We start from the raw sequence: 24444 nt of genomic DNA, 5'->3' as shown, positions 1-24444 counted from the left end.
TGGTATATATGTATATAAGTATTAATTTTTTAAAAAAAAAATTGTGGGGGCAAATGTCTCCTCTATATTAAATGTGGGTTCGTCTCTGGCTGTAAAGGAAGATGGGAGTTGTGAATAGGTAAGCGGCGATGGACTCAACAACAACATGACAGGAGCTATGCGGTTTTTTTATGAAGAAGTCGAGAAGAAGAAGATTTTAGGTGAGGATGATTGAGTTTATCTTGCATGGCTATAGAGTATAGACTGAAGTTATGAATCATGTGTGATGTGAGGCAAATCTTAATTCCTAAAAAGTGTTTATATGTATACATTCGGGGTAAGTACACCCTAAACCCGACGATACCTGTCTTGAGCAAAATCTGTCCTGACTCGGGTCAAGTTATTACCCTTTTCATCCGGGTATGGACGGGTCGGGTACCTGCGTATTTGAAAACTCCTGCCAAGTCTAACCACGTATTGATACTCCTTTTATTAAGGGTTTATGGCTAGCCAATGGAGTGCTATATACACAAGGCGAGATTCTAACTCCTAATAGTTGTTTAAGCGACGAGTGAGATGATCACTTAACAAACTCAAATTGATTAAGATAAATACTAATTATTTTTAATATTTTAATATTAAAAATTTTAAGAGTTTGATTTTAATTATAACTTTATAAAATATTCATAATAATAAATACTATATATATTATTTAATTTTTTAATAAAATTTTTAATATAATTTTATGTATTATCCCGTACAAGGTACGGGAACATACACTAGTTTCTATATAGAAATAGAAAGAGATAGACTAGAAACGCTCAAGTAATAAGAGACTCGTTATTAATAACCCAATCGATTCTTAGAAAATATAGATTCTAGTCCGCAAGAATTATTTATTTCGATTTCTATCCTTATACCCGTAATAGGTATTGGTATTTATCCAGATTTTATAGCCAAAAGGGCTATCTCAATAGCCACATCAAAAATGCGTATCCAAATTTATTTGCCCCTTTTTTTGAATAAAATTGAGAAACCCCCCATTTTTTTTTAAAAAATTTTGAATCAATGAGACAAATGCTAATCTACCAAAAAAACTTTAATTAACTTTAAAATTAATTAAATTTTTGCATCTATTAGTTATCGCCATAGTTATCGTAACCGAACTGATAATTAATAAAATTAGAATACTAAATTAAGTTAAGTGAAGATAATTAACAAAATCAAAATACTGAATTGAGTTAAGTTCCACTTTAGTCCCTGAGATTAGCGAGTTGCACTGATTTGGTCCCTGACTTCTCAATTGCTACAATTTTTGGTCCTCTAGATTTAAAAAAGTGCACCAATATAGTCACTCATGAACGCCGTTAGTGAGAGAGATCAAGTTTTGCCATGTTGAACATATTAAAACGGCGTTGTAAACGTTTTGACGTTAAAAGAGCATTAAATGATGTCATTTCATGGTTTGAACAGTATTAGCGCCAAAACACATACCACGTCTTCTTAATATGTCTAGCGTGGTAAGGCTTGAGCTACGTCACTAATGGTGTTGAGTTTCAGCAACGAAAGATATACAAAAGATTACATTAGTGTACTTTTTTTTTTATTTGGAGGACCAAATTATGACAATTGGAAAGTAAAAGACTAAATTAATGCAACTAGTTAATCTCAATGACCAAAATAGAGTTTAACTCTATTGAATTACTAGTTCAACCATTAAATTATTGGTTGAACCTGTTATAATTAGATATGTGATTTTATCTTTCACAATATCTTTGATATCTGTCTTCATGAAAAAATAGAGGCCGAATGTGAACACATGTCATCTATCCTTGGGTGAATACACTATCCCCTTGTAGAATATCGTATATGACCTTGAATTACATACTGAGCGCAAGCCTGTTAGAGGGTGCACAAGAGATTTTTAGACATGACATCAATATTCAGTTACCATGGTAGTAGTGGTTAGAGCATTCCAAGAAGGAAGTTCTTTACGGAACTGATGGTAGTACATGCATTGCTACATTATTGATATTGATGATTTAACTAGTTCATGAATATAAAAAGAGGAGGAGAGAATATAATATTCATCTGGAATGATATTTTTACATGGAACCCCAAAAAAACTCTTTGTTACAAACACTAATAATGTGGCGCATAATAGAATATAACTTACCTTGACTATTTCTAACTAAGCAAGTTTAGTTGTATAGTTAGTAAGAAGTAACAGAACAAAAAATGAAAGGAAAATATAGATCATTTCTATTATTTTTTATCTTTGATAATTGAATCAATTGTCTAGACATAACAAGGAGTGGACATAATTATTGACAACATGAAAATGACAAAGTTGAAATTAATTTCTTTCATAATGTAAATACTTTTTCTGTTTTCTTCCACATTGATATAAACTACACACATACAGAACAGAAAATTGAAAAACAACATAAAAATAATGAAAGTATAATAAATATTAAATTTGCGATTAAAATCAATATAGGATATAATAAGTTTCTTCCTCTTTGAAGGAGAGTAGAACTTCTCATCATTTGAGTATCAAAACATGTTGGGATCATCATCCGTAGCCTTTATTGCAAAAGAAGGAAGACAGAAAGCAGCAGCATGGATCTGAAATGATTAAAATAAATAATTGTTGGAACAAATAATGAAATATTTACAAAACCCAATTGGTAACTTAATATAAGCCATAAACATGAATGTTTTCAAATTAAATGAATTACCTCAGGCTAATTTTTTTTGTTATGGAAGTAGAAGTGGTGATATACCTTAACATTGTAATTTTTGGTGTTTTTCAAAACTGTGGAAATACAGAAATCGGAGGGTCCGATTTCTGTACCTTAAAATTTTTTTTTACCACAAATCGGACGGTCCGATTTCTGCACCTCTACAAATCGGACGGTCCGATTTCTACACCTCTAATAAATCAGACGGTCCGATTTCTGCTTCTCTAATTAAACGATCCCACATTTAAGTTTAACACCCCAACAATCCACATTTTAAAAAAACACCACTACCACTCTAATATTAAAAATAAAAAATTCAATTACCTCATTGTTGTAAAATTTAGTAGGCCCCTTTGCCACTCCATTTTTCTTTGGATTCAATGGATTAACTGGAATTTTAAAGTTCACTTCTGGCCCCTCAGTGGAGCATAGCATGAATCCTATCGCTCCACTGTTAAAGCAAATTAAATCAGAGAACTAACATTAATAGGATTATTATAACTAATTCCATGCAATAAAAAAATAAGCTTATAAAAAATAAAGTTAATCCCCGAAAGATCAATAACTATCTTCTTCGATTAATAAAGAAAATTGAAATATCACAAATTAAATTCAGATTTTTTAATTATTTAGCACCTTTATAAGTTTTACATTTGGTGGAATTTAGTATTTTTAGGGAGTGGATTCTCTCCAATGAAAAAAACTGAATGGTGTGTAATGTTTAATTTAACTATTCATTACACTCTCTCTTTCTTATTTATTTCTAATCCTACTTATAAAATCAAAAGTGAGAGATCACACAAGTGTTAAAAAAAATGGAGAAAATCTATTTCCGCACTTTTACTATTAATACAACTCATACGGCATACCTACTAAGCTCATCGGGAATGGGCTTAAGCCCAACAAAGAATAATTGGAATTAATCAAGTTTAGTAGTATAGACCATTAAAAACTAATTATAACAACACTATTTTTCTAGTTTAACCATAATAGTAAGATTCAATTCGGTCTTTGTTAATTTATATGAAAAACAACATAATTCTTGAAAAAAAAATAAATACAGCATTTGATAATACAGCTCCTAAAAAACAACATAATCTATATGAAGAAAGAGTGTTTAGATTGGTCTAATTCAGGTGAATGTTATGCACGATAAGTATATTATTTGTCTTATCTGGAGTTATACAAGTTTAATTAGATGGTTGTAGTTAAGACTAAATTAAGAAGTTGCATCGATTTACTAGGACAGAGATTTTCAACCTTATTAAATCGATGATTCAACTCCTTCGAAAATGGTAGTTGATACCAGTGATTTGATCATCCTTAGGTTGGTTATTATGGATGATGACATCATTGACCTTAAAGTGGATGATGAGATACTACTACTAGAAAATGATGATGTCAAGAAGAAGAGGAGGTCAATATAGACGAAGAAGAAGATGACGAGTTTGATGATCAAGAAATTACTTCAGAAGAGGAGGATGATGAACCAGAGGAAGAAGACGATGATGAATCTAAATAATGTTAACCTAAAACATAGTTTAATTAGCTTGTTGTATGTTTGAACTTTATTTAATAAGATCATATAATTACAACGCACGCTAGACTTAGTTATATCTTATTTATTTCTTTATCAAACTTTGAATAGATTGTAATATAATTACATTGTTTCAGGTAGGTATGACGATAGATTGACGTATCACAAGCATGCCTTGTTTTGATTACGACAACGATGACTATTAGGCTCCATAGTCATTAGGACTTTGTTTTAATTTTGTATATTTGATATTTCACATCGTATATAAATCATTGTTTTTAGATAAATTACTAATTTATTCTTTATTAATTGAGAGTTGACTATCAATTATTAATTATTGGGATCTACTATAAGTTCGGAAAAACATTAAGGCTGCTGTCAAATTTACAATTGAAATTACCCGACGGTAAGAATAATCTAGTTTAATAAAAAATTAAAAAAAACTTACCGTCGGATTTTATTGACGGTAATGCAGCGTGAAGTTGCAACGTTTAGCACCAACTGTACCGTCGGATAATTTTCAACGATAACTAGCATCAGAAAAATAAATCTATCGATAATTAGTTACTGACGAAGTTTATACTGTCGAATTGTATCTGACGGTACTCAACGTTTCTCTTGTAGTGGTAGCTCTTCCATCACGAATGCAGCTTTGTCGATCACCGTTGCATCTCTTCCCCTCGCGAATACATCGCCATTGATCACCGCTGCAACTCTTCCCGTCGTGAACGCAACACCGTCAATCACCGCCGTAGTCCTCCCTTCCTAAACGCAGTAATCTCTGTTTTAGACATCGTGTCCCATGACATTCAAACACAACAAATGTGACTTTTCTTAGTCCATGACATTCTTTCTCCTTAGTTTCGGATGTTTCTTTCTCCCAAATTTCATATGTTTCTTTTTTTTATGCTTTGAATGTTTTTTCTTTTTGAGTTTTGGATGACTTTTTTAATAATTTTAGATGTTTCTTAATTAGTTTTTTAAATGTTCTTTTTTCAATATTTTTTGTATATTTCGTTGTTAGATTTTGAAATTTTTTAAAAATGATTTTTGATATTTACTTTTATTAGATTTTGTATAATTTTTTGTATACATTTCCGATGTTTTTTTTATTAGCAATTTTTAAAATAATTTTAGAATTTTCAAAATAAATTTTAAATTTTTTAAAATGGTTTTAGATTATTTTTATATTTTTTTATTTAAATTTAGATTTTTTTATGCACATCCTTTTAAAAAAAAACTTAAAATAAAATGATAGTAATTGAGTATGCTCCTATTGATTATCTAACAGGATTAGTCAGTAATAATATATGAGACCATAGTGCTTACGGCAAAAATAAAAAGAATACACACTTGTTCTAACTATATGTGCTGAAAATTTTCAGCATGAGCAGCATAGAATGTCCTAAATAAAAAAGGTTATTACCTGGGATATGCAGGAATGGTTGTCCAAGCATAATTGACTGAGCCTTTGAATATTTTCTTGCAAAGTGCGATGGTATCTGCAACCACAAATCCTTTACGCCACAAGCTATCTGCAGGAGCAGACATCACTCCTCCTGCTCTTAGACCCTTTGCTACTGATTCTAAGAAGCTTTTCTTTGACAACACCTTTGCAGATGGTCCTGCATATATATATATCCACCTCTTTCATTTCTCACTTTTATCATCACTATATTCTCAATTGAATTGAAACAACTAGCTTTACCCATTGAATTGAAAGCATCCAATATGATCACATCATAGGTCCCTTCAGGAACTGATTTGATGAACCCAATACCTGCATCCCCATCAAAATTACATTTTTGTATATATGTAACATTGTTATTGTTACTTCAATGATTTCATCAAATAATAATTGAAGTAGAAAGGATATAATATACATAGCAATAAAATTTTTCTTATCTACTTTATAAAACTTTAATTTTGCACATTAGTTTTGTGCAAAAATCATTCTTAAAGATATTTAAGAATTTATCTAATATTTTTTTAGTTACCTTCGGCAATGTGAACATGCACTCGAGGATCCTTATAACCAATAGCTATATCAGGGAAGAATTGCTTATAAACCTGTTGTGAGCTCAATCAAACACATCAAGAAAGTGATGATCGATGAGGAAAGAGTATATATATACATGGAAAAAGGAATTTTTTTTAACTGAAAAATGATAAAATAAAAAAAAGAGTTTAATTATTACTCTAATTTAGGGATGATTAAACTTTTATTTGTTCATTTTATTTACTTTAGATGAGCCTTATTTGTATACATGCGCAGCATTTCTTTAATTTTAATTTTAAAAATAAAATACTATTTTAGTATTTAACATCCATTTTGGTTAAATTTTAAATTCGTTTTTAAAATTTAAAATATGTTATTTTTATTTTAGATATTTTATTTTGTCCTTTTTTGTCAAAATTAAAAAAAATTAAAAAATATTATTTTTTATTATTATATTTTTCTTTTTTTTATTTTTCTGTCATTTGTACTCTCAAATCACTTTAACTATCATTATAATTATTACAATTACAATTTTGTCATTACCTAAAAAAAACATAATAAACAAAATGGTATTTTTTTTAAAAAAAATTATTTTATTTTATCAAATGACAAAAATAGAATAAAATAAAATATTCCACATACAATTAGAACACTTAAAATTTTGAGACGAAATTATGACTTGGTCTATACTAAAATAGTACTTTATTCTAAATTTTATTAAGTGCGCTACTCATCATTTTAATTTAATTTGTGAAACTTGATAAGAAAACCATGCGAAAGTTAAAATATGAAGGGTAGTAGATACATACATCAATGATCATAGTGTCCATTTCACAAATGTCAATATGCTCCACCGAGGAATGGCGAGATATCTCTCGAAGAATACCACCATCTCCCCCTCCGACTAGCAACACCTGAAATGTTCATAAACCCTTTTGATTCCTTAATTTGACGTAAATAATGGATAATATTCCATGTAATATGGCTTAAAATGAAACCTTTTTAGGATTTGGAATGGAACAGAGAGCAAGGTGAGTGAGCATCTCTTGGTAAGCAAACTCATCCTTCTCTGTCAGTTGGAGATATCCATTCAGAATTGCAACCTTGCCATGTCCTGCTGACTATGAAATGCAAACAAGTAAGCTTTGGAAGGACTATCAAATATTCCCAATATTGTTTACCAAAGCATACCTCAAATACAAGAAGCTCTTGAAATTCGGATTTCCCTTCAAATATCACCTTTTCCATTTTATACAAGTGTGCTTCACCTGTCCAGATGTCAATATTAATAGCACAACATATGCTTCAACTTATTAATATAGCAATTTTTAATTTATTTAATAAAAAATATTATTAATACTTTAATTCATACTAAGCATGTCGTAAACCACGAAAAAAACTGCGAGAGACTACAGTGGTTTCATAGCAGCATTTCTCTCATGCAATCTTTGACCCCCAAAGATAGGATCAATGTTCGGTTGTTAATTGATGGCTTCCAAGTTCAGGGTTGAGAAATGTGGAGGATGTTGTTGTGTGCCGGAACTTGATGGCCTCTGATGTATTGGTGGGTTAGTCCGGGTATCCGATCCTCATCACGGTCCCCAACAATGCCAGCAGGCTCTTCACCCGAATCATCCTCTAACATCGCATTTTTAACCCAATCCGGTTCATCCTCACATGCAATATTCGGAATCAGACAGGGTGACCTAACTATCCCAACTGCAATAGATGGAGGATCAATTAATAGACAAGCAAGCGCAACGACAAGCATCAAGGTAGAAGCACCCTCACCGTAGTCGACTGAAGATTTGGTGCTGATGCCCTAAAACTGTCGGCGCCATCTTCTAGCTTGGCATATATAGCTCGCGTATTCTCACTTCCGGAAAACTTCACCAACAATGAAACAAATCGTTGGACCTTATCACAAATGTTTTATACTTCACACCAGTTGACGCAACCGCAATAGAAATTTTGTAGAACAACTTCTTCACCCACTTTGTCCCACACACTCAAACCTTTTACAATATACTGATTTTTAGCTCTGACAATGTATTTGATGACCGAATAAAAATACTCACTGGTTCTCTATCAGTAAACTTAACATCGTATCTTTTGCTTTTTGAAAATTTTCTAAAGCAATGCACTAGAGATAAAAAAAACTCTCCTCACTCTCTATTTGTAAAAATGACACTATACTACTTCGCCATTGCCTTATACTGGATATTTATAGACATTTCCTATATAAAGAAACAACTGCAGAATCACACGGTTTTCAAAACAACACAATTGAGAAAAAACTGCTATAGCTTCTCGTGATTTTTTAATGGTTCAATTTTTTCAAAAATTGCTAGCGATTTCTGGCTATCATGCGTTTCAACGTAAACTGCTACATCTTGTAACAATTTACGTTCAATCTTGAATCCACCATAGCCTCTCGCGATTTTTTTAGAGATATAAATATTGCAAATGTATTTCTAGTTTACAAAAATTGTATTATGATAATTTTAATCTTTAAACAATTTAATTAAGTAACTTGTCCAAATTATTAAATAAATATAATACTATACTTAAGAGTTGGAATTAAATCACAATGCAAAATTTTAATTTCAATTTTGGTTTTAGTTTTATGTTTAGGTTTTTATTAGATTTTAAAATTTAGAGTTTAAAATTTAGAATTTAAAATTTAAAATTTAGAATTTAAAATTTAAGATATAAAATTTAAAAAGCATTATAATCTTTACTTTCTCCAAAAAAAATATAAAGATATAAGTTCAATTAAAGTTATTGCTAAATATATGATTGAATTAGATATAAATGTTACGAGTAGAAGCATTTTTATAATTAAGTTCATTCAAGTTGTCACAAGTTTAACAAAAAAAATGCACTCATACGTCATCTTTTCTTTTTTTTTTTGCACTTCTGCAACATATAAATTTTTATTTGAGTGTATAGAAATTTAGTAATATAGTACAAAAATTCTTGCACAAAACACAAAAAATTTGTACATAGCACAAATTTATCGATATATAGCATACAAATTTATAACACATAAAATTTTGCATATAGCATTGAAATTTTTGTACATAACACAAATTTTTGCTATTAATGTATTTTGTTAGTTGGGTTAATCATTGTTCTAGGTATATAGTTTACTAAAAAAATTTGTGTTGCACACCAAAATTTCTGTGTTATACACCAAAATTTTTGTATTGTACACCAAAAGTTATATGTTGTGTGTATTTTGTTGGTTGCTTGTCAATGTTTTGGACATGCAATCCTTAAAAAATTTACGTGTTGTACATCAAAAATTTTTTACTCGGAAAAAGAAGAAGACGAATACGACGATGATAATAATGAAAGAGGACGAGAAAGAAAAAAAAGAAGAATAAATTAAATAAGAGAAGAAGAAAAAATCATCATTAAAGAAAAAGATGAAGGAGGCGATGATAGCAATGACGACGATGATAGCGATCGCGGCAGCGACGATGATGATCGCGATGGTGGCAACAACGACAATGACGTTAAAAGAAGCAACAACAGTAACACATATGTACATATTAGGAAAAAAATGCGCGACGAATTTGATTGAAGACTTATATTATAAAAATTAATACAATAAAAAATATTAATTATAGCATCATAGTAATTGAATTTAGAAAGTTATTTTTTGTAAATTCTATTATTAAAAATGCCGTTTAATATTTTTATTTTTATTAATTTAGCTTTATATATATATATATATATATATATATATATATATATATATATAATTTAAGTTGAATATTGTTGCATCTTTCTTGGTTGAGTACACTTTTTTTTTATTAGGTTTAAGCCTTGGGATAGAAAAATATCTATTTAATACATTTTTCTTAAAATAAAAAGAAGCAATAATACTATTATTATTATTACCTTGCCAGGGTCCATCAGCATACCAACCACGAAATGCATGAGATGTGCCATTCACTATCATGGATTGCTCCTTCACATTGTCTGTTTCTGAATTTGTATGGTTTTGATGATCCAAATTTTCACCCTACAAAAAAATTTGTGATATATATATAAAGCAGGATCAATTAAATATGGATGCGTTTTGTACTTTTGTTATTATGAAGCATAAATAAATATTTTTTAAATAGGGTTATTAGTTAAAAAAAATTGGATTATGTTAGATGATTTTCTCAATTTTTTGAACAACGAGTTTTAAAATTGGCCAATTCAAATAAAATACACTATACTTCAACTTACTTACCTAAATCTTAATATTAAAATAACCATTCCCATACTTAGTGAATTAAACATTCGATATATCTATTATTCACGTTATTTAATATTTTTATTATCTATCTATACTTTTCAAAAAAGCACTTAACTTTCTTAATAAATAGACATTATTTTAGAACCAAATCAAATTCCAACTATAAATAATTATTTAGGACCAAAAGGTGTATTAAAATCAATATTTTTTTAGAAGAAATCATTTTTCCTTCACAAAAAAATTAAACGGTACTTATAAATAGCGTAAAAATATAAATGTTACATAAAAAAAAAAGATAAATATCTTGTATGTTAAATTATAATTGGAGAGGAACTCAATATTCAATTACTAAAAATCTTAAAAAATAAAAATAAAGACAAATATAAATCTTTTTGTTTTTATATCTACATAAATGTGCTACAAAATAGTAAAATAATACTTTTTTTTACATAAATTTAAACATTTTTTAAATCTAAAAATTTTTTTATAAGCCAAAATCTTTTTTTATAATATTTTCTTTTCAGATTTTTAACATCATATTAACATTAATCATAAAGAAAACAAAAAATACCACCACAAAGGGAAAAATACCACAAAAAAGTTATTAAAATAGAATTTAAAAAAATAATCCTCTCAATTTTTTTAATTTATTTTTTAGTTATTTATTAAGTATAATTTTTTATTATTTAACATCTTTTTTCAAATTCTGACACGTTTTTTCTTAGTCTTACATAAAGAGTGAATAGAGAGAGATTACACTCTATAATAATTGATAAGCAAAAAAATTGAGAAAAATCATTTTTGAGAAGAAAGAAAGTGGAAGAAAGATAGAGAGAAAGAGAGAAGCTAAGGCTGGCACTATCTTGAAGGCGGGGTGGTGGCGGCGACATCCCTCAAAGGAGAGAGAAGGAGAGAGAGAGCTATTTGATTACATAAAATTAATGTTTTTTTGGGGTCAAATAAGAATATATTATATTTTTTATTAATGTGTCACTATTTTTAAAATTAGAAATGTGTCACTATTTTTAAAATTTATTACTAAAATATTTTTCTGTTGTAATCAATAAATGAAAATAGAATTTATTTATATTGTATTCTAAAATTGTAATTTTTAAAATTTTTTTTATGTATTCATCAATTCATTGAAAATATATATGAAAAAGTTTTTTTAATAATTTTTAGTAAAATATTTTTTATGGAAATGGCTATAGATGTTTCCTATCATGATGAAGTCAAAGCGTTTCCTAATATTCAAAGAATTCAAAGCGTAATCATAGCTTGAAATTAGAAGGAAAATTATCAAAGTGCTTTAGGATAGACAATGGAAAATAATACAAATATGGTGATTTTGCTACATCTTGTTGGAAAATAATATTCATAGACAATTCATATATATATATATACCTCAATATAATGGTATAGCACAGTAAAAGAATGGAACTCTTCTATAAAGAACTTGGACTATATTGTGAACTACAAAGGATTAATCAAATCTTTCTATAAGAAACGGCGAAAACAACTAACCTGCTACATGAATATTATAATATTTATTAGATCGAAAATAGTAAGAGAAATGTGGCAAGGCAATTCATCACTTGATTATTGTCTTTATATATTTTGGATGTTGTGTAATTATTCATATTATTCTCATTATTATTTTAAAAAAATTATAATATTAATTTTATTTTTTATTTATAAATTTTAATTAAATTATTCTATTCCATTCATCTGTCGTACTTAAAGTTACTTGAGCTATTGATAAAGTTTAAAATTTTTTAACTTATAATTATCGAATCGATAATTGACGATACAATTAAATTATTGAATAACTGAATTAGTGATTTAACAGTTAAATTATTAATTAAATTGTATAAAATAACATGTAATTTATTTGGTGTAATGTGTTATTTTTTAATTGGTTATTAAGTTAATTATGGATAGAATATTTTATAATTAAATTAATTTTTAAAATGAATAATTAATTATACAATTTTTTAAAGTATTAAAAATTAAAATATAATTTTTTCTCCAAATGATATTTAGAAAATATATCCTAATCCTTTGTTAATGACTTTCGGCCTTTTGCTCCTTCTCCATTCTTTCATCCTTGTCACGCTTCCCAAGCAGCATCGGCTCTTTGATTATAATCAAATTATAAGTCAACTGATAGAGAATTTCAAGAACGCAAAAAAGAGAGAAAATCAACCTGTTCAAACACGGCAAAACAGACTCTGGCCAGGAGTGACAACAGCGACAGACGAGGACGCGACGACGAGAGACGTACCGAAGTAAGGAAACGCCACGACGCAAAACAAGGGAGCCACAAATACGCGTAGTGTTGGAGATGTATCGGAGTTGGCGAGACAAATCAGAAGAGTTAGCGATCATGATTTTTGGACTCTGGAGTTCGGTCGTTCGAGACTTTAGGAGAAGCTAACAGGTGAAGAAGAGTTGTTGAGTGACATTAAAAGAGACGAGGAAGAAGAATTTAAGATTAGGACCACCGTTAATGTGATTTGAAAAATTAAAAAATCAGTTTCTAATCTTTTAATAAATTATATATATATTTTTTTTAAAATTTAATTATAATATAATTTAATTATGGTTTAAATAATAATTCAAATTAAAAATAAATATCCAATTAAAATATAATACATTATAAAAAATAAGGGTAAAAAACTTAAATAAACCAATGGCAGAAAAAAATTACTCAAATCAGCCAAAACAAAAATTTTTTCAGCAATCCACCAACGAACAAATACATATAATTCGAATCAACATGATTCGAACTGCAAATGCAAGTAATTCGAAACAACTTGACTCGAATTACCTATGAAAGGAATTGCATGTAATTCGAATCAAGTAGATTCGAATTAGGTGATTATAAATCGAATTGACTCGATTCGAATTAGTAGGCAAACGTGACTCAATGGAGTTCGAATTAACTTGATTCGAATTAGTGTGTTCCAGGCCTGTGTGTGTGTGTGTGTGTGTGTGTGTGTGTGTGTGTGTGTGTGTGTGTGTGTGTGTGTGTGTGTGTGTGTGTGTGTGTGTGTGTGTGTGTGTGTGTGTGTGTGATGAACGTGAGTTGCTCTCAATATTGAGAGGTCAAATGGCTGGTGAGGACAGTTTTATAGTGTTGGTTCACCACAGAGGATCGATTAAGAGGAAAACTTGGTCAGGTGTCAAGTTCACCGATAAAGATCCTCTTTGTATTATCGTCAGTTCTACGACGAGCTATGATGACCTTGCTAGGTCTGTACTGCAGAAACTAGGTCTGGACGGTGTTAAAAGGGTTAAGAAGTTTTTCTATCGCATTCCAATCACGATGCTCCAATATAGCGTGAAGTATGATTGTTTCACGATCGGGAGTGATGAGGACTTGCAGGCCTTGTTTCTCTATTGCCGGCAGTTTCCTGAAGTGCGGACACCGAAGCTGTTGGCAAAGCTGGTTGATGTGGTGTCCAGCTCGGGAGGTTCAAACCGGAATACCAACACTTTAGCGACGGTTTCCGGTTCTAGCTCAAGACCTGCCGTTGCATCTTCCTCAGTTCCCGCCTACGAGCCACCCGCCCTGGTTGTCGCCTCCCCTTCGTTCGCTGTTGATCTCAACGGCAGTGTTGGCGACGAGGTTGGAACAGCGGAACTTGTACCTACCTCTGTACATTGTGCTGCACCGGCTGCGGCTGGGGCTGGAGATGGATTGTTTGATGATGTAGAGGACGATGATGTCGAGCCGGATATGATTGCTGATGATAGTGGCGATGATATTGGAGCGAGTGAGTCTGCTGGCGCCGGTGGTGGCTCTAAATCTGGCACACAGCAGTACCCTCCACATTTTTCATCTTTGGACCTGGATGTCATGAGGCAGCCGGGGGTACCTGAGGAGGCTACAAGATTTGGCACAAGAGATGCAAAAGGATCAGCTGGTATGACAGAGTTCCAAGCTGGTCAGCAATTTCAGGATAAGGAGGATACCCTGTTAAGTGTGAAGACTTACAGCATCCGCCGAGGTGTACAGTACAAGGTTGTGGAGTTTGATTATCGCCGTTACGTTGGCAAGTGTTCTGAGTTCGGGAATAGGTGCACATGGTTGATTCGGCTGAGTCTCCGACAGCGCAAGGGCATATGGGAGGTCAAACGTTACAATGGACCGCATACTTGTCTCGCCAGCTCTATCTCCAGCGATCACAGGAGGTTGAATTATCATGTGATATCGGCATTCATTATGCCAATGGTTAGAGCTGATGCATCCGTTAGCATCAATGTGCTCCTAAATGCGACTGCCTCGCACTATGGGTTCAGGCCGACCTACAGAAGGGTCTGGATGGCGAAGCAAAAGGCTGTTGCACTCATTTATGGTGACTGGGATGAGTCTTACAACGAGCTCCCAAGGTTGGTGTTAGGAGTGCAGGTGACCATGCCTGGTTCTATTGCAGTTCTTCGAACTAGCCCTGTTCGAGTTGGGGGACAGCTGGACGAATCTTAGTCTTATTTTCACAGACTGTTCTGGACTTTTCCACCGTGTATCGAGGCATTTCGTCATTGCAAGCCGTGGGTTAGTATTGATGGGACGCATCTATATGGCAAGTATGGGGGTACTCTGCTTGTTGCAATTGCACAGGACGGGAACTCCAACATACTCCTTGTTGCATTCGCACTAGTCGAGGGTGAGAATGCTGAGTCTTGGTCATTCTTTCTCTCCCACCTTCGTCAGCACGTCACCCCACAGCCAGGTCTGCTCGTTATCTCTGACAGGCATAACGGCATCAAGGCCGCCCTTAAGGCTCCCGACGGGGGCTGGCTGCCTCCGGCTGCATACCGAGCTTTCTGCATTCGGCACGTAGCAACAAATTTCGCCCTCACCTTCAAGGGTAAAGACGCAAGGAGGCTTCTCGTTAACGCTGCCTATGTTAAGACAGAGGTTGAGTTCGATTACTGGTTTGATATTCTTCGCTCGGAAGATTTGGCGATGTGTGATTGGGCAAACCGGATTGAGTATTCATTGTGGACACAGTATTGCGATGAGGGCCGGAGATTCGGTCACATGACGACTAATATATCTGAGTGTGTGAATTCAATCCTCAAGGGTGTGAGGAACCTTCCTGTATGCTCCTTGGTAAAAGCAACGTATGGTCGGTTGGCCGAACTTTTTGTACGCAAGGGGAGAGAGGCGGAGGCCCAGCTGGGTACTGGACAATAATTCAGTCAACATCTTGTTAAATGTATCAAGGCCAACTTGAAGACGGGAAGGTGCTTCACTGTTACTTTGTATGACAGAGATAACTCCGAGTACACGGTCGCAGAGACCACTCCTACCGGTTCTTTCTCCTTTGGTACCTACAAGGTCTCACTCGGATCTCAGACATGTGAATGCGGATACTTTCAGGCACTTCATTTTTCTTGTCCGCACGCACAGGCATGTTGTGCCTACTCACGAGTCACTTGGCACTCCTACGTCCACCCTGTCTATCGACTCAGTAACGTTTTTAGTGTTTATCAGATGGGATTCAGACCTCCAATCCCAGAGGGTTTCTGGCCACCATATGATGGGCCGACGGTGATACCGGACCCGAACAAGAGGCGTGCAAGGGAGGGTCATCCCAAGTCTACTCGGATACGGACGAACATGGACGAGGCAGATCCAAACCGGCCTAAGAGATGCGGCTTATATCGGCAACCCGGACACACTCGTCGGAGCTGCCCACAGGTCGGAGGTAGCCAGGGTATACAGTCATAGATGGGTAGGGTTGGTTTTGTGTTGTTTGATTTACTAGTGTCCGTTGTATCGAGTTTTAGTTTTTTAAGGGAAAAAATGTCATACTTGCATATGCGTTGTATTTCTGCTGTTTTTAACGACCGTGAACTACTAAATAATTTAATCTGCCTCTCGAGTCTTTGTCGAATAGATTATGGGTCGTTTTCTCTGGGATTTGGTGGGGTATGAAGAAGTGAAACTGATTTGTTTCTCCCTTGGTTCGAACTGCTTATATAGGCAGCTAACTAGTAATTCGAATCAAGTTAATTCCAACTACTTTTTGTGACCAACAGTGAATAATTCGAATCAAGTTAATTCGAACTCCATTGAGTCACGTTTGCCTATTAATTCGAATCGAGTCAATTCGATTTATTATCACCTAATTCGAATCTACTTGATTCGAATTACATGCAATTCCTTTCAAAGGTAATTCGAATCAAGTTGTTTCGAATTACTTGAATTTGCAGTTCGAATCATGTTGATTCGAATTATATTTATTTGTTCGTTGGTGGATTGCTGAAATAATTTTTGTTTTAACAGATTTAAATAATTTTGTTCTGCCATTGGTTTATTTAGGTTTTTTACCCAAAAAAATAATTTATATATTATTTTAGAAAAAGTTAGATAGAATTTATCATGTTTTTATGTTATATATGATTATTAGCACTCACTATAATAAGGAAACATTCCGGGTAGTGACAATCACTGATTCGTTAAAGTGTTGACTCCTTGAAGGTTTAAGGTTTGATGAGTTCTGGTTGCAGTTAGCCTTAATATTTAAAAAAAAGGTATACGTAAATAAATTTTAATCAGCTAATTGTAAATAACTTAATTAATAATTATTAATTTTACATTTTTAAAATATAAAATTTAAATAATTATTAATTAATGATAATTAATTAATATAAATATAATTTAAAAATATTTATTAATTTATTATTGACTAAACTTTTATTAGTTATTTAATAAAATTATATTTAAAAATATAAACTGAAAAAATGTTATTGGATGCCTAAATTAAGAAAAATAAATTTAAAAATAATAATTAAACATAATAAATTCTATTAATTTGAGTTTTTTTTAATTAATCATTAATATTTAAAAATATAAATTAAAAAAATTTATTAAAATATTAAATTAAAAAATTAAATTTAAAAATAATAACTAAAAATAATAAATTTTATTGACCTTTTATATTCTTTCTTTGCGATACTTCACTTTAACCGTATTTAAAAATTAGATATAAAATGAATAAAAATAGCAAGACTAATGGTGTATATATATGATTGGTGTATATGATGCTCAACTAGTGCCCATACTTACCAAACAATGATACTATATAATGATAAAACAATTAATACAATGAACGTTCAAAACTTCAAACGGTATTATTATTATTATTATTATTATTATTATTATTATTATTATTATTATTATTATTAAAACTACACTTTTGAAACCATATTATTCCTAGGAAAATATAGTATATTAAAAGGATAATTTAAGAAAATAAAATATTTGACTTTTAAAATTACAGAAATATAATTTTTGCAGTTTGAATACGAAAATACAACTTTTTATAAATTGATGTAAATTATGGAAGAAATTCCACAGATTTAAAATACATGTAAACCGCTGGAGAGGTTCTACGATTTACGTTGATAAAGAATTTGGAAAAAAAAAAACTATAGTAGAGGCAGTTTCTGTGAGAATGCAAAATATGTATAAATCGTGGAAAGAATCCAACGGTTTATACACGAGTTTCGCTATATATATACCAACGTAGAGTGAGTGGGATATATTTACATCTATTATTTGTATTGTCAACGAACTAAGACTATATTTTGTAGTACATTTTGAATTTATTCAAATGGTAAAAATGATATAATTTTAAACGATTTGGATAATATTGATTTGATTTATACTTTTCAATCTAATTTAACTTTATGCAAATGATTAATTTGTACAGTACTAATTTAAATTTATTTTTCAAACTATTTTGATTTAATCTAATATAATTTGAATTAAATAGAATTATATTCTATTTAAATTTAAATTTTTTAATTTAAGTAACTTATTCAAATTTTTAGTACATACATTCAAATAATATTTTAAATTTTTAATACGTATATTTACATATATTTATTTAAATAATACTCTCAAATTTTTATTAATAATAACATATTTTACTCTACAATATTTAAAATTTAAATAAATATAATTCTTATTATTTTACTCAATAATACTCTATATTTAAAATAATACTCTACAATTCATATTTTACTCAAATTTTAAACCTTATTATTTGAAAGATATATAATTTCATATATTTGCTAATAATTTTTTTTTACTTAAAAAGGATAAATTTAAAATAAAAGAAAAAAATAAGCCTCAGAAAAAGTTGCAAGCCTATAACATCACTAGGGACAAGCATTTCGAAGGTCGGCCATGTCAACAACCATTTAGTATACTCAACTTTTTCTTTTAATTAAGTTCAAATATACTGTTTATTTTGGACTATTATTTTAGAATCTTTTCAAATGTACTGTGGTCCGTCCGTCCATCTAGCCACTACCCCCAAGTCTCCAAATTCCAACCCATGCTATCTTCTTCCGCGAGATTGGCCCATTCGTTGTCATCATCTGCTCGCCGTCGTGTTTAGTTGTTCGTCATCGTTTTCATATGCTCGCCGTCATCTGGTCGGCGTCATTCGTCGTGGTCAACGGTCTGTCGGCACTGTCTTTGAAGGTTAGTGGTTCAGTGTTCGCTTGTTCTTCAACTATTCATTTTTTTTTTATCTTTTTTGCTCTGGTTCTGCTGCTTCTGTTTATTGATTATTGATTATTTCGAAGGTCTGTGCTGCTATTTTATGTTGTGAATTTGCGATTTTAATTTACTATTATTGATTTGCTCTAGTTTTGCTGCTGTTGTTTATTAATTATTTGATAATTGATTATTGATTATTTCGAAGGTCTGTACTGTTGTGTGTTTGTGAATTTGTAATTTTAATTAACTGTTTATTGATTTGTTATGGTTTTGTTGTTGCTGTTTATTGATTATTTGATTATTGATTATATTGATTATTTTGAAGGTTGTGCTGCCGATGTGTGTTGTGAATTTGTGATTTTAGTTTACTGATTATTAATTTTGAATGTATTGTGATTATTGTTAGTGATGTGTTTGTTTAACTATTTTATTATTTAATTATGCTTGATGATTTCTTTGTTATTTAATTTTTAAGTTTGTACATTTTCTAAAGATCCTAGGACTTTAGTTGATAACATTTCACGTAATGCAAGATACACTACAAGAAAAATATTGAGTACCGTCAAATTTACTATCGGATTTAGCGTCACATAGTAGTGGCGTATTTACTGTCGCATTTACCGGTGGTAATGACGACGAATTTGTAAGGTTAAGTAATTACCGGAAGATCTAGGTTTCCAACGATAATCCACCCGGTAAATATTTGGAGAAAAAAAATTAAATTGGCGCGTCCTTTACTGTCGGAAAAAGTCAACAATAAATCCGACGGTAACCCCAATTAGTGAAACACTACATTTTGGTGACCCACAATGGTGTACCATTGAATTTTTTTTACAGTAAATGCGACAGAAACAGGGTGTAAATTCAAATCACGAACCCTTTTCATCCTCATTCATGATTTACCACCATCACCACCATCCCTCTCTCTCTCACTTCTTCTACTCTCTGCATGACCACGATCATCACAGCCCTTTCTTTGTTGCAGTCAACCCACCATCGACCCCTCCCTTCTTCTCCTTTTTCCCTTATTCTCCTTTCTCCTCGTGCCGCCTTACCACCGTCGCCCCCACGATCATCGCGCCGCTGCTGCCTAGCCTTCAGCAAGTCACCCAGCCTTCAACGACCACCCTTCTGCTACCTCTAGCTCCGACAACATCATAGTGCTGCTGCATCTTCACCTTTTCTCTGTTCTATCATTGTTCTGCATTCTAGGTTTTTTTAACTCTATTTTTCTTTTTTCTTCAAATTTTGTTTTGGTTAGGTTATTTCATTATTTTAATTTTAGTTAGTTAATTTAGTTAGAGTTAATTTTTTTATTTTAGTGAATTTTAGGTGGTTAAGATAAATTAATTCTAGAATGATTGGTTTGTGTTATATTGCTGAAAGTGTTGAAAATTGACTAAATTGATGGATAATGCTGCTGATTTTGTGTTGAATATGCTGAATTTGAGTTGATGTTAAAAGACTATTTATTTTGTTGAACAATTGCTGAAATTTAGTTGAATAGCATTGACTTGAATTTGAATTGTCAACTATTACTTAGTTGCGTTGAATTTGCATCTTTGATGTATGTGCACGCCAAGTGTGAGTTTATATGCCTCTATGTCTATTGTCTATTTTAAATTATATGTTGTACCTACTATCTGATTTAGGATGTCTGATATTTGCTTGACATAGTTAACTAAATCTCTTTGTGATAAAGGATTGTAATGTGTTGGAAATTATTTGCTAATTGAGTTTGTGTATGTATGTTGTGTGTAAATGTGAAGTTTCTTGATTGAAGTATTTTCCACACTTAGTATCTGATTTAGATCCAGTAATGCATATTATGGTTGAAATGGTTCTATTCTAAGATACTTGCTGTTTATATCATCAAATGTTGAACTTAATGTTGTGGTATTCATTATAAGAATTACATTGGTACTATTATTTATTGTTGATTTGTTGTTTTGAATTTCTGTTAATTGGTATGCTATTTGCATACATCATGACAGGTAGAGGTGCTGGGGATCAGGCTACTAGTCGTGGACGTGCTCGTGGTAGAGGGAGAGTTTCTTTCGGTATTCCAAAAAATTCTGGATCCTCTCCCTGTAGTCCGACTACCCCAATAGTGTCACAGGTTGCGGGTTTAGCAGACTGACTATTCATCATGGTCCCACCCCAACTACATATTTCCATCTACGGCGATGACGCCACCTTCTATTGCTTAGCAGGCCGCTGCCATGGCAACGCCACCTCCAGCGACGAATGTCGCGGCCTCGGAGTCCTCTCATGGAAGTGAGGCAGCTGATACCCCTCCACCACCTCCCATTGTACGGTTGACCATTTGGTCTGATGGCAGTATGGGATAAGCATCACTTTTCTTGTTTATTGTTATTGCTGAAAGTGCCTCAAATTGATTCTAGTTTAGTAGATTTAGGTTTGAATGGCTGAATGTGTTTTCTGTTTACTGATTATGGTTATTGCTGCAAGTGCCTGGTTAGTTCTTGTTTAGTGGATTAGATTTAGTAGCCTGGTTAGTATTTCCTATTTATTGATTATGGTTATTGCTGCAAGTGCCTAGTTTTTGTTTCTTGTTTGGTGTATTTAGGTTTGGTTGCCTGGTTAATGTTTTCTGTTTACTGATTATGGTTATTGCTGCAAGAGCCTAGTTTTTGTTTCTTGTTTACTGGATTTAGGTTTGGTTGCCTGGTTAGTGTTTCTTGTTTACTAATTATGGTTATTGTCATATTGTTTTATTTGTGAATTGTTGTTAGGTTTGCACTGAACAACAACGCGTGTACTCAGGAGATGATTAATGTCATCAAGCTGATGTACGATCATCCTTGGCCCAGCACAAGAAAATTCCCGTTGAGATCAGAGAGCGATGGTTTTCGAAATGGGCAGTAATTACTTTTTTTTTTTAAGTTTCAAACCTTATTAACTAGTTTATATCTTCTATTTTGATTAACTAATTTTAAAGTTTCTTTGTTACAGCTGCACTTTATATGAGACGCTAAATGAGAACAAAGCGAGATTTGGTGATCAGCGGTCTTAGTGCGATTATATGAGTAAACATACATCTGATCATTTGGTATAAAATTATTAGAGATTAACTATATATTGTCGTACTAATTACAATAACTTGTGTTACACAGGAGTCTTACACATAGAGATTAGAGGCCGTGATTAAGCAATCTCAGCAAAGTGGGTATAACACTGTCGATGGCTCTGCAGCTTCAGTCGTCGATCTCGATGCGGTTTGATGAGAGACCGCCTCAATTCTGTACAAGAACCGCATATACAAGATGAGGTCGTTCTTCTCTAGCAGCCTCCGCACTTCCACGTTGAGGCTGTTGTCAGGTTCTGCCACCAGTTGAGCCGTCGAGCCCGAGGAAGGCGTGGATTTGAGGCTACAGGTGCACGAGTTCCAACGAAGCCTTCACCAGCAGGCTTAGGAGTTGAACGATTATTGGGAGAGGTATCAGGAGATCCTCACACGCATGACGGATACGGATGACTTCAGGCTAGAGTGTAGGGAGTAGCTGGAGCGGCTTCAGCGTATGAAGGCTCAGATTGAGGTGTACTAGGCTCATATGTACGCCGTTGGCATTATCTTTGCTGGTGGTACACAGACATCACCGCCTTCTACGCCGCCTCCTCAAGGCCACAGGACCAACGACGACGACGATGAAAACTAACTGGATCTGTAGTTATTAGCGTTTTGTTTTATTGTTTTATTGTATTATTTGATGTACTTGACTTTAATTTATTTGAACATTGTATTATTTATTTGAAATAATAGGTTTTTATTATTTATGAATTGACCATTAATTATGTGAAAATTAAATTGATTAAAAATTAAAATTGACCATTTATTTTAATTTTTTTTTTAAAATTGACATTACCATCGGATTACTACGGAAATAATTCGACAATAATAGTGTGGGAACAATATTTTTTGACGCCAACAGTACCGTCGAAAAAATCTGCCGGTAACTAATTGGTTCTTTGAACTGGTAATCTGTCGGACGAAAAAATTTCGACGGTAAACATTTACCGGCGAAATTTATACCGTCTGATTCATTTCAACAGTAATTTTAGTACTGTCGATTTTCTTCATTTTTCTAATGAAAAATTTGACGGTACGGAGCATTTTTTTGTAGTGATATTTTAAAATTTATATTAGATTATAATTATTTTTTTTTAATATTTATTTATTATTTTAATATAAAACAATTTTTTAGTTAGACAACAATTAAATTGGTGGAACTAATTCGATAACTGGTCTAATTTTCAAAACCTTAGTATTTAGTATGAAAAACAAAAAATTACCTATATATAGATGTAGTAAATAGTAATAACCACTTCCTAATATCTAGTTATAATTGATGGTTATAGATGCTTTGGGGTTTTTAATTTCTTGAATTTTTTAAAAATATTTAATTTTCTTCATGAAGTAATATGTTTGATGCGAGTGAAACACTAAACATATAGCTGAACCCACAATTTAGTTATTAGACTATTATTAAGTATTTTACTTGAGTTTCTATATTTTAGTTTCCATTTTCTCCTTCAATATTCTTTAATATTAATTAATTATATTCCTAATTTATTTTTTCTGAAGTAAATAACCAAACAGTATACAACAGTCATTTTTTTTGTCTTTTCCTATGACTCAAACCTCTGCTTGATGAGTATGCATGTGTTGTCACCAAATTTAGTATCCTATCAAACTTGTTCTCCTTAGAAACCACAAACTATGCTGAATGCATTTTTTTCCCTATTGCCGACTTGACTTTAGATCTTAAACAAAAAAGAAAGAAATACTTAAAATAATACTAATAATAAGATATTATGTATATACACATATTTATATTTTAATATGTATTTTATATTGGTAGGTAATTTCAATATTTAAATAAAATATTTAACGTATTGACATATATGCATGTAACCGTATATCATGACGATGCATATATATATATATATATATATACCTGAAGAAGATTATCATGAGTGGAAGAAGATCTGAAGTTAGGAGGATGAAGAAGCAACTTCCTTGCAAGATTCTTGCTCCCATAAACACATTCTCCTTCTTGATTATTAAATCCATTAACTCGCCCCCATAGCGGAAGACTCGCCATTGCTTGAAAACTTTTGCTCAACTAAGAAGCTGCAAATTAAAGATATATAGATATATAGTTGCTTTAACTATTATTAATTAAGTGAAGCTGGCTTGTGAGAATAAGGAACTGTTTCAGAGCAGAGAAATACACGAGGATAAGATATACATGTTCGACGCCGGACAAACAAACAAATCTTTATATTTCTAAAATGTCTGTAGCTCTCAATCACAAAATAATTTTCCATTGTAACCAACTTTGATTAGTCTAAGGGTTAATTTATCCATATGTTCAAGTAAGT

General features: G+C 31.9%; 1 protein-coding gene across 2 annotated transcripts; it reads right to left on the bottom strand.

Moving 5' to 3' along the window:
* Positions 1 to 2284: 2284 nt before the first annotated feature.
* On the bottom strand, positions 2285 to 24301 carry LOC130982575 (spermidine synthase 1-like). 2 transcript variants are annotated; one of them, XM_057906611.1, is made up of 10 exons: positions 24018 to 24301; positions 10169 to 10292; positions 7451 to 7527; positions 7258 to 7380; positions 7069 to 7173; positions 6258 to 6330; positions 5969 to 6040; positions 5687 to 5885; positions 3048 to 3174; positions 2285 to 2607 (listed from the first exon to the last, which is right to left on the bottom strand). In XM_057906611.1, exons 1-10 carry the CDS (start codon positions 24162 to 24164, stop codon positions 2536 to 2538), a joined length of 1119 nt encoding a protein of 372 aa, XP_057762594.1. In that variant the 5' UTR covers positions 24165 to 24301; the 3' UTR covers positions 2285 to 2535. The 2 variants fall into 2 exon arrangements, with proteins under 2 accessions (XP_057762594.1, XP_057762595.1); XM_057906612.1 differs by lacking the exon at positions 3048 to 3174.
* Between the last annotated feature and the right edge of the window lie 143 nt (positions 24302 to 24444).

The sequence above is a fragment of the Arachis stenosperma genome, chromosome 5 (genome assembly GCF_014773155.1).
Source record: "Arachis stenosperma cultivar V10309 chromosome 5, arast.V10309.gnm1.PFL2, whole genome shotgun sequence".
Classification (NCBI taxonomy): Eukaryota; Viridiplantae; Streptophyta; class Magnoliopsida; order Fabales; family Fabaceae; genus Arachis; species Arachis stenosperma.
This window is presented reverse-complemented; position numbering and strand designations above follow the sequence as displayed.

Coding starts and splice junctions, on each gene's coding strand:
- LOC130982575 (XM_057906611.1), bottom strand. CDS start 24,164: ATGGCGAGTCTTCCGCTATGGGGGCGAGTTAATGGATTTAATAATCAA. Junction 10,293..24,017: donor CTCATGATAATCTTCTTCAG/GTATATATATAT, acceptor ATTTTTTTGTAG/GGTGAAAATTTGGATCATCA. Junction 2,608..3,047: donor CTAAATTTTACAACAATGAG/GTAATTGAATTT, acceptor TAATCATTTCAG/ATCCATGCTGCTGCTTTCTG.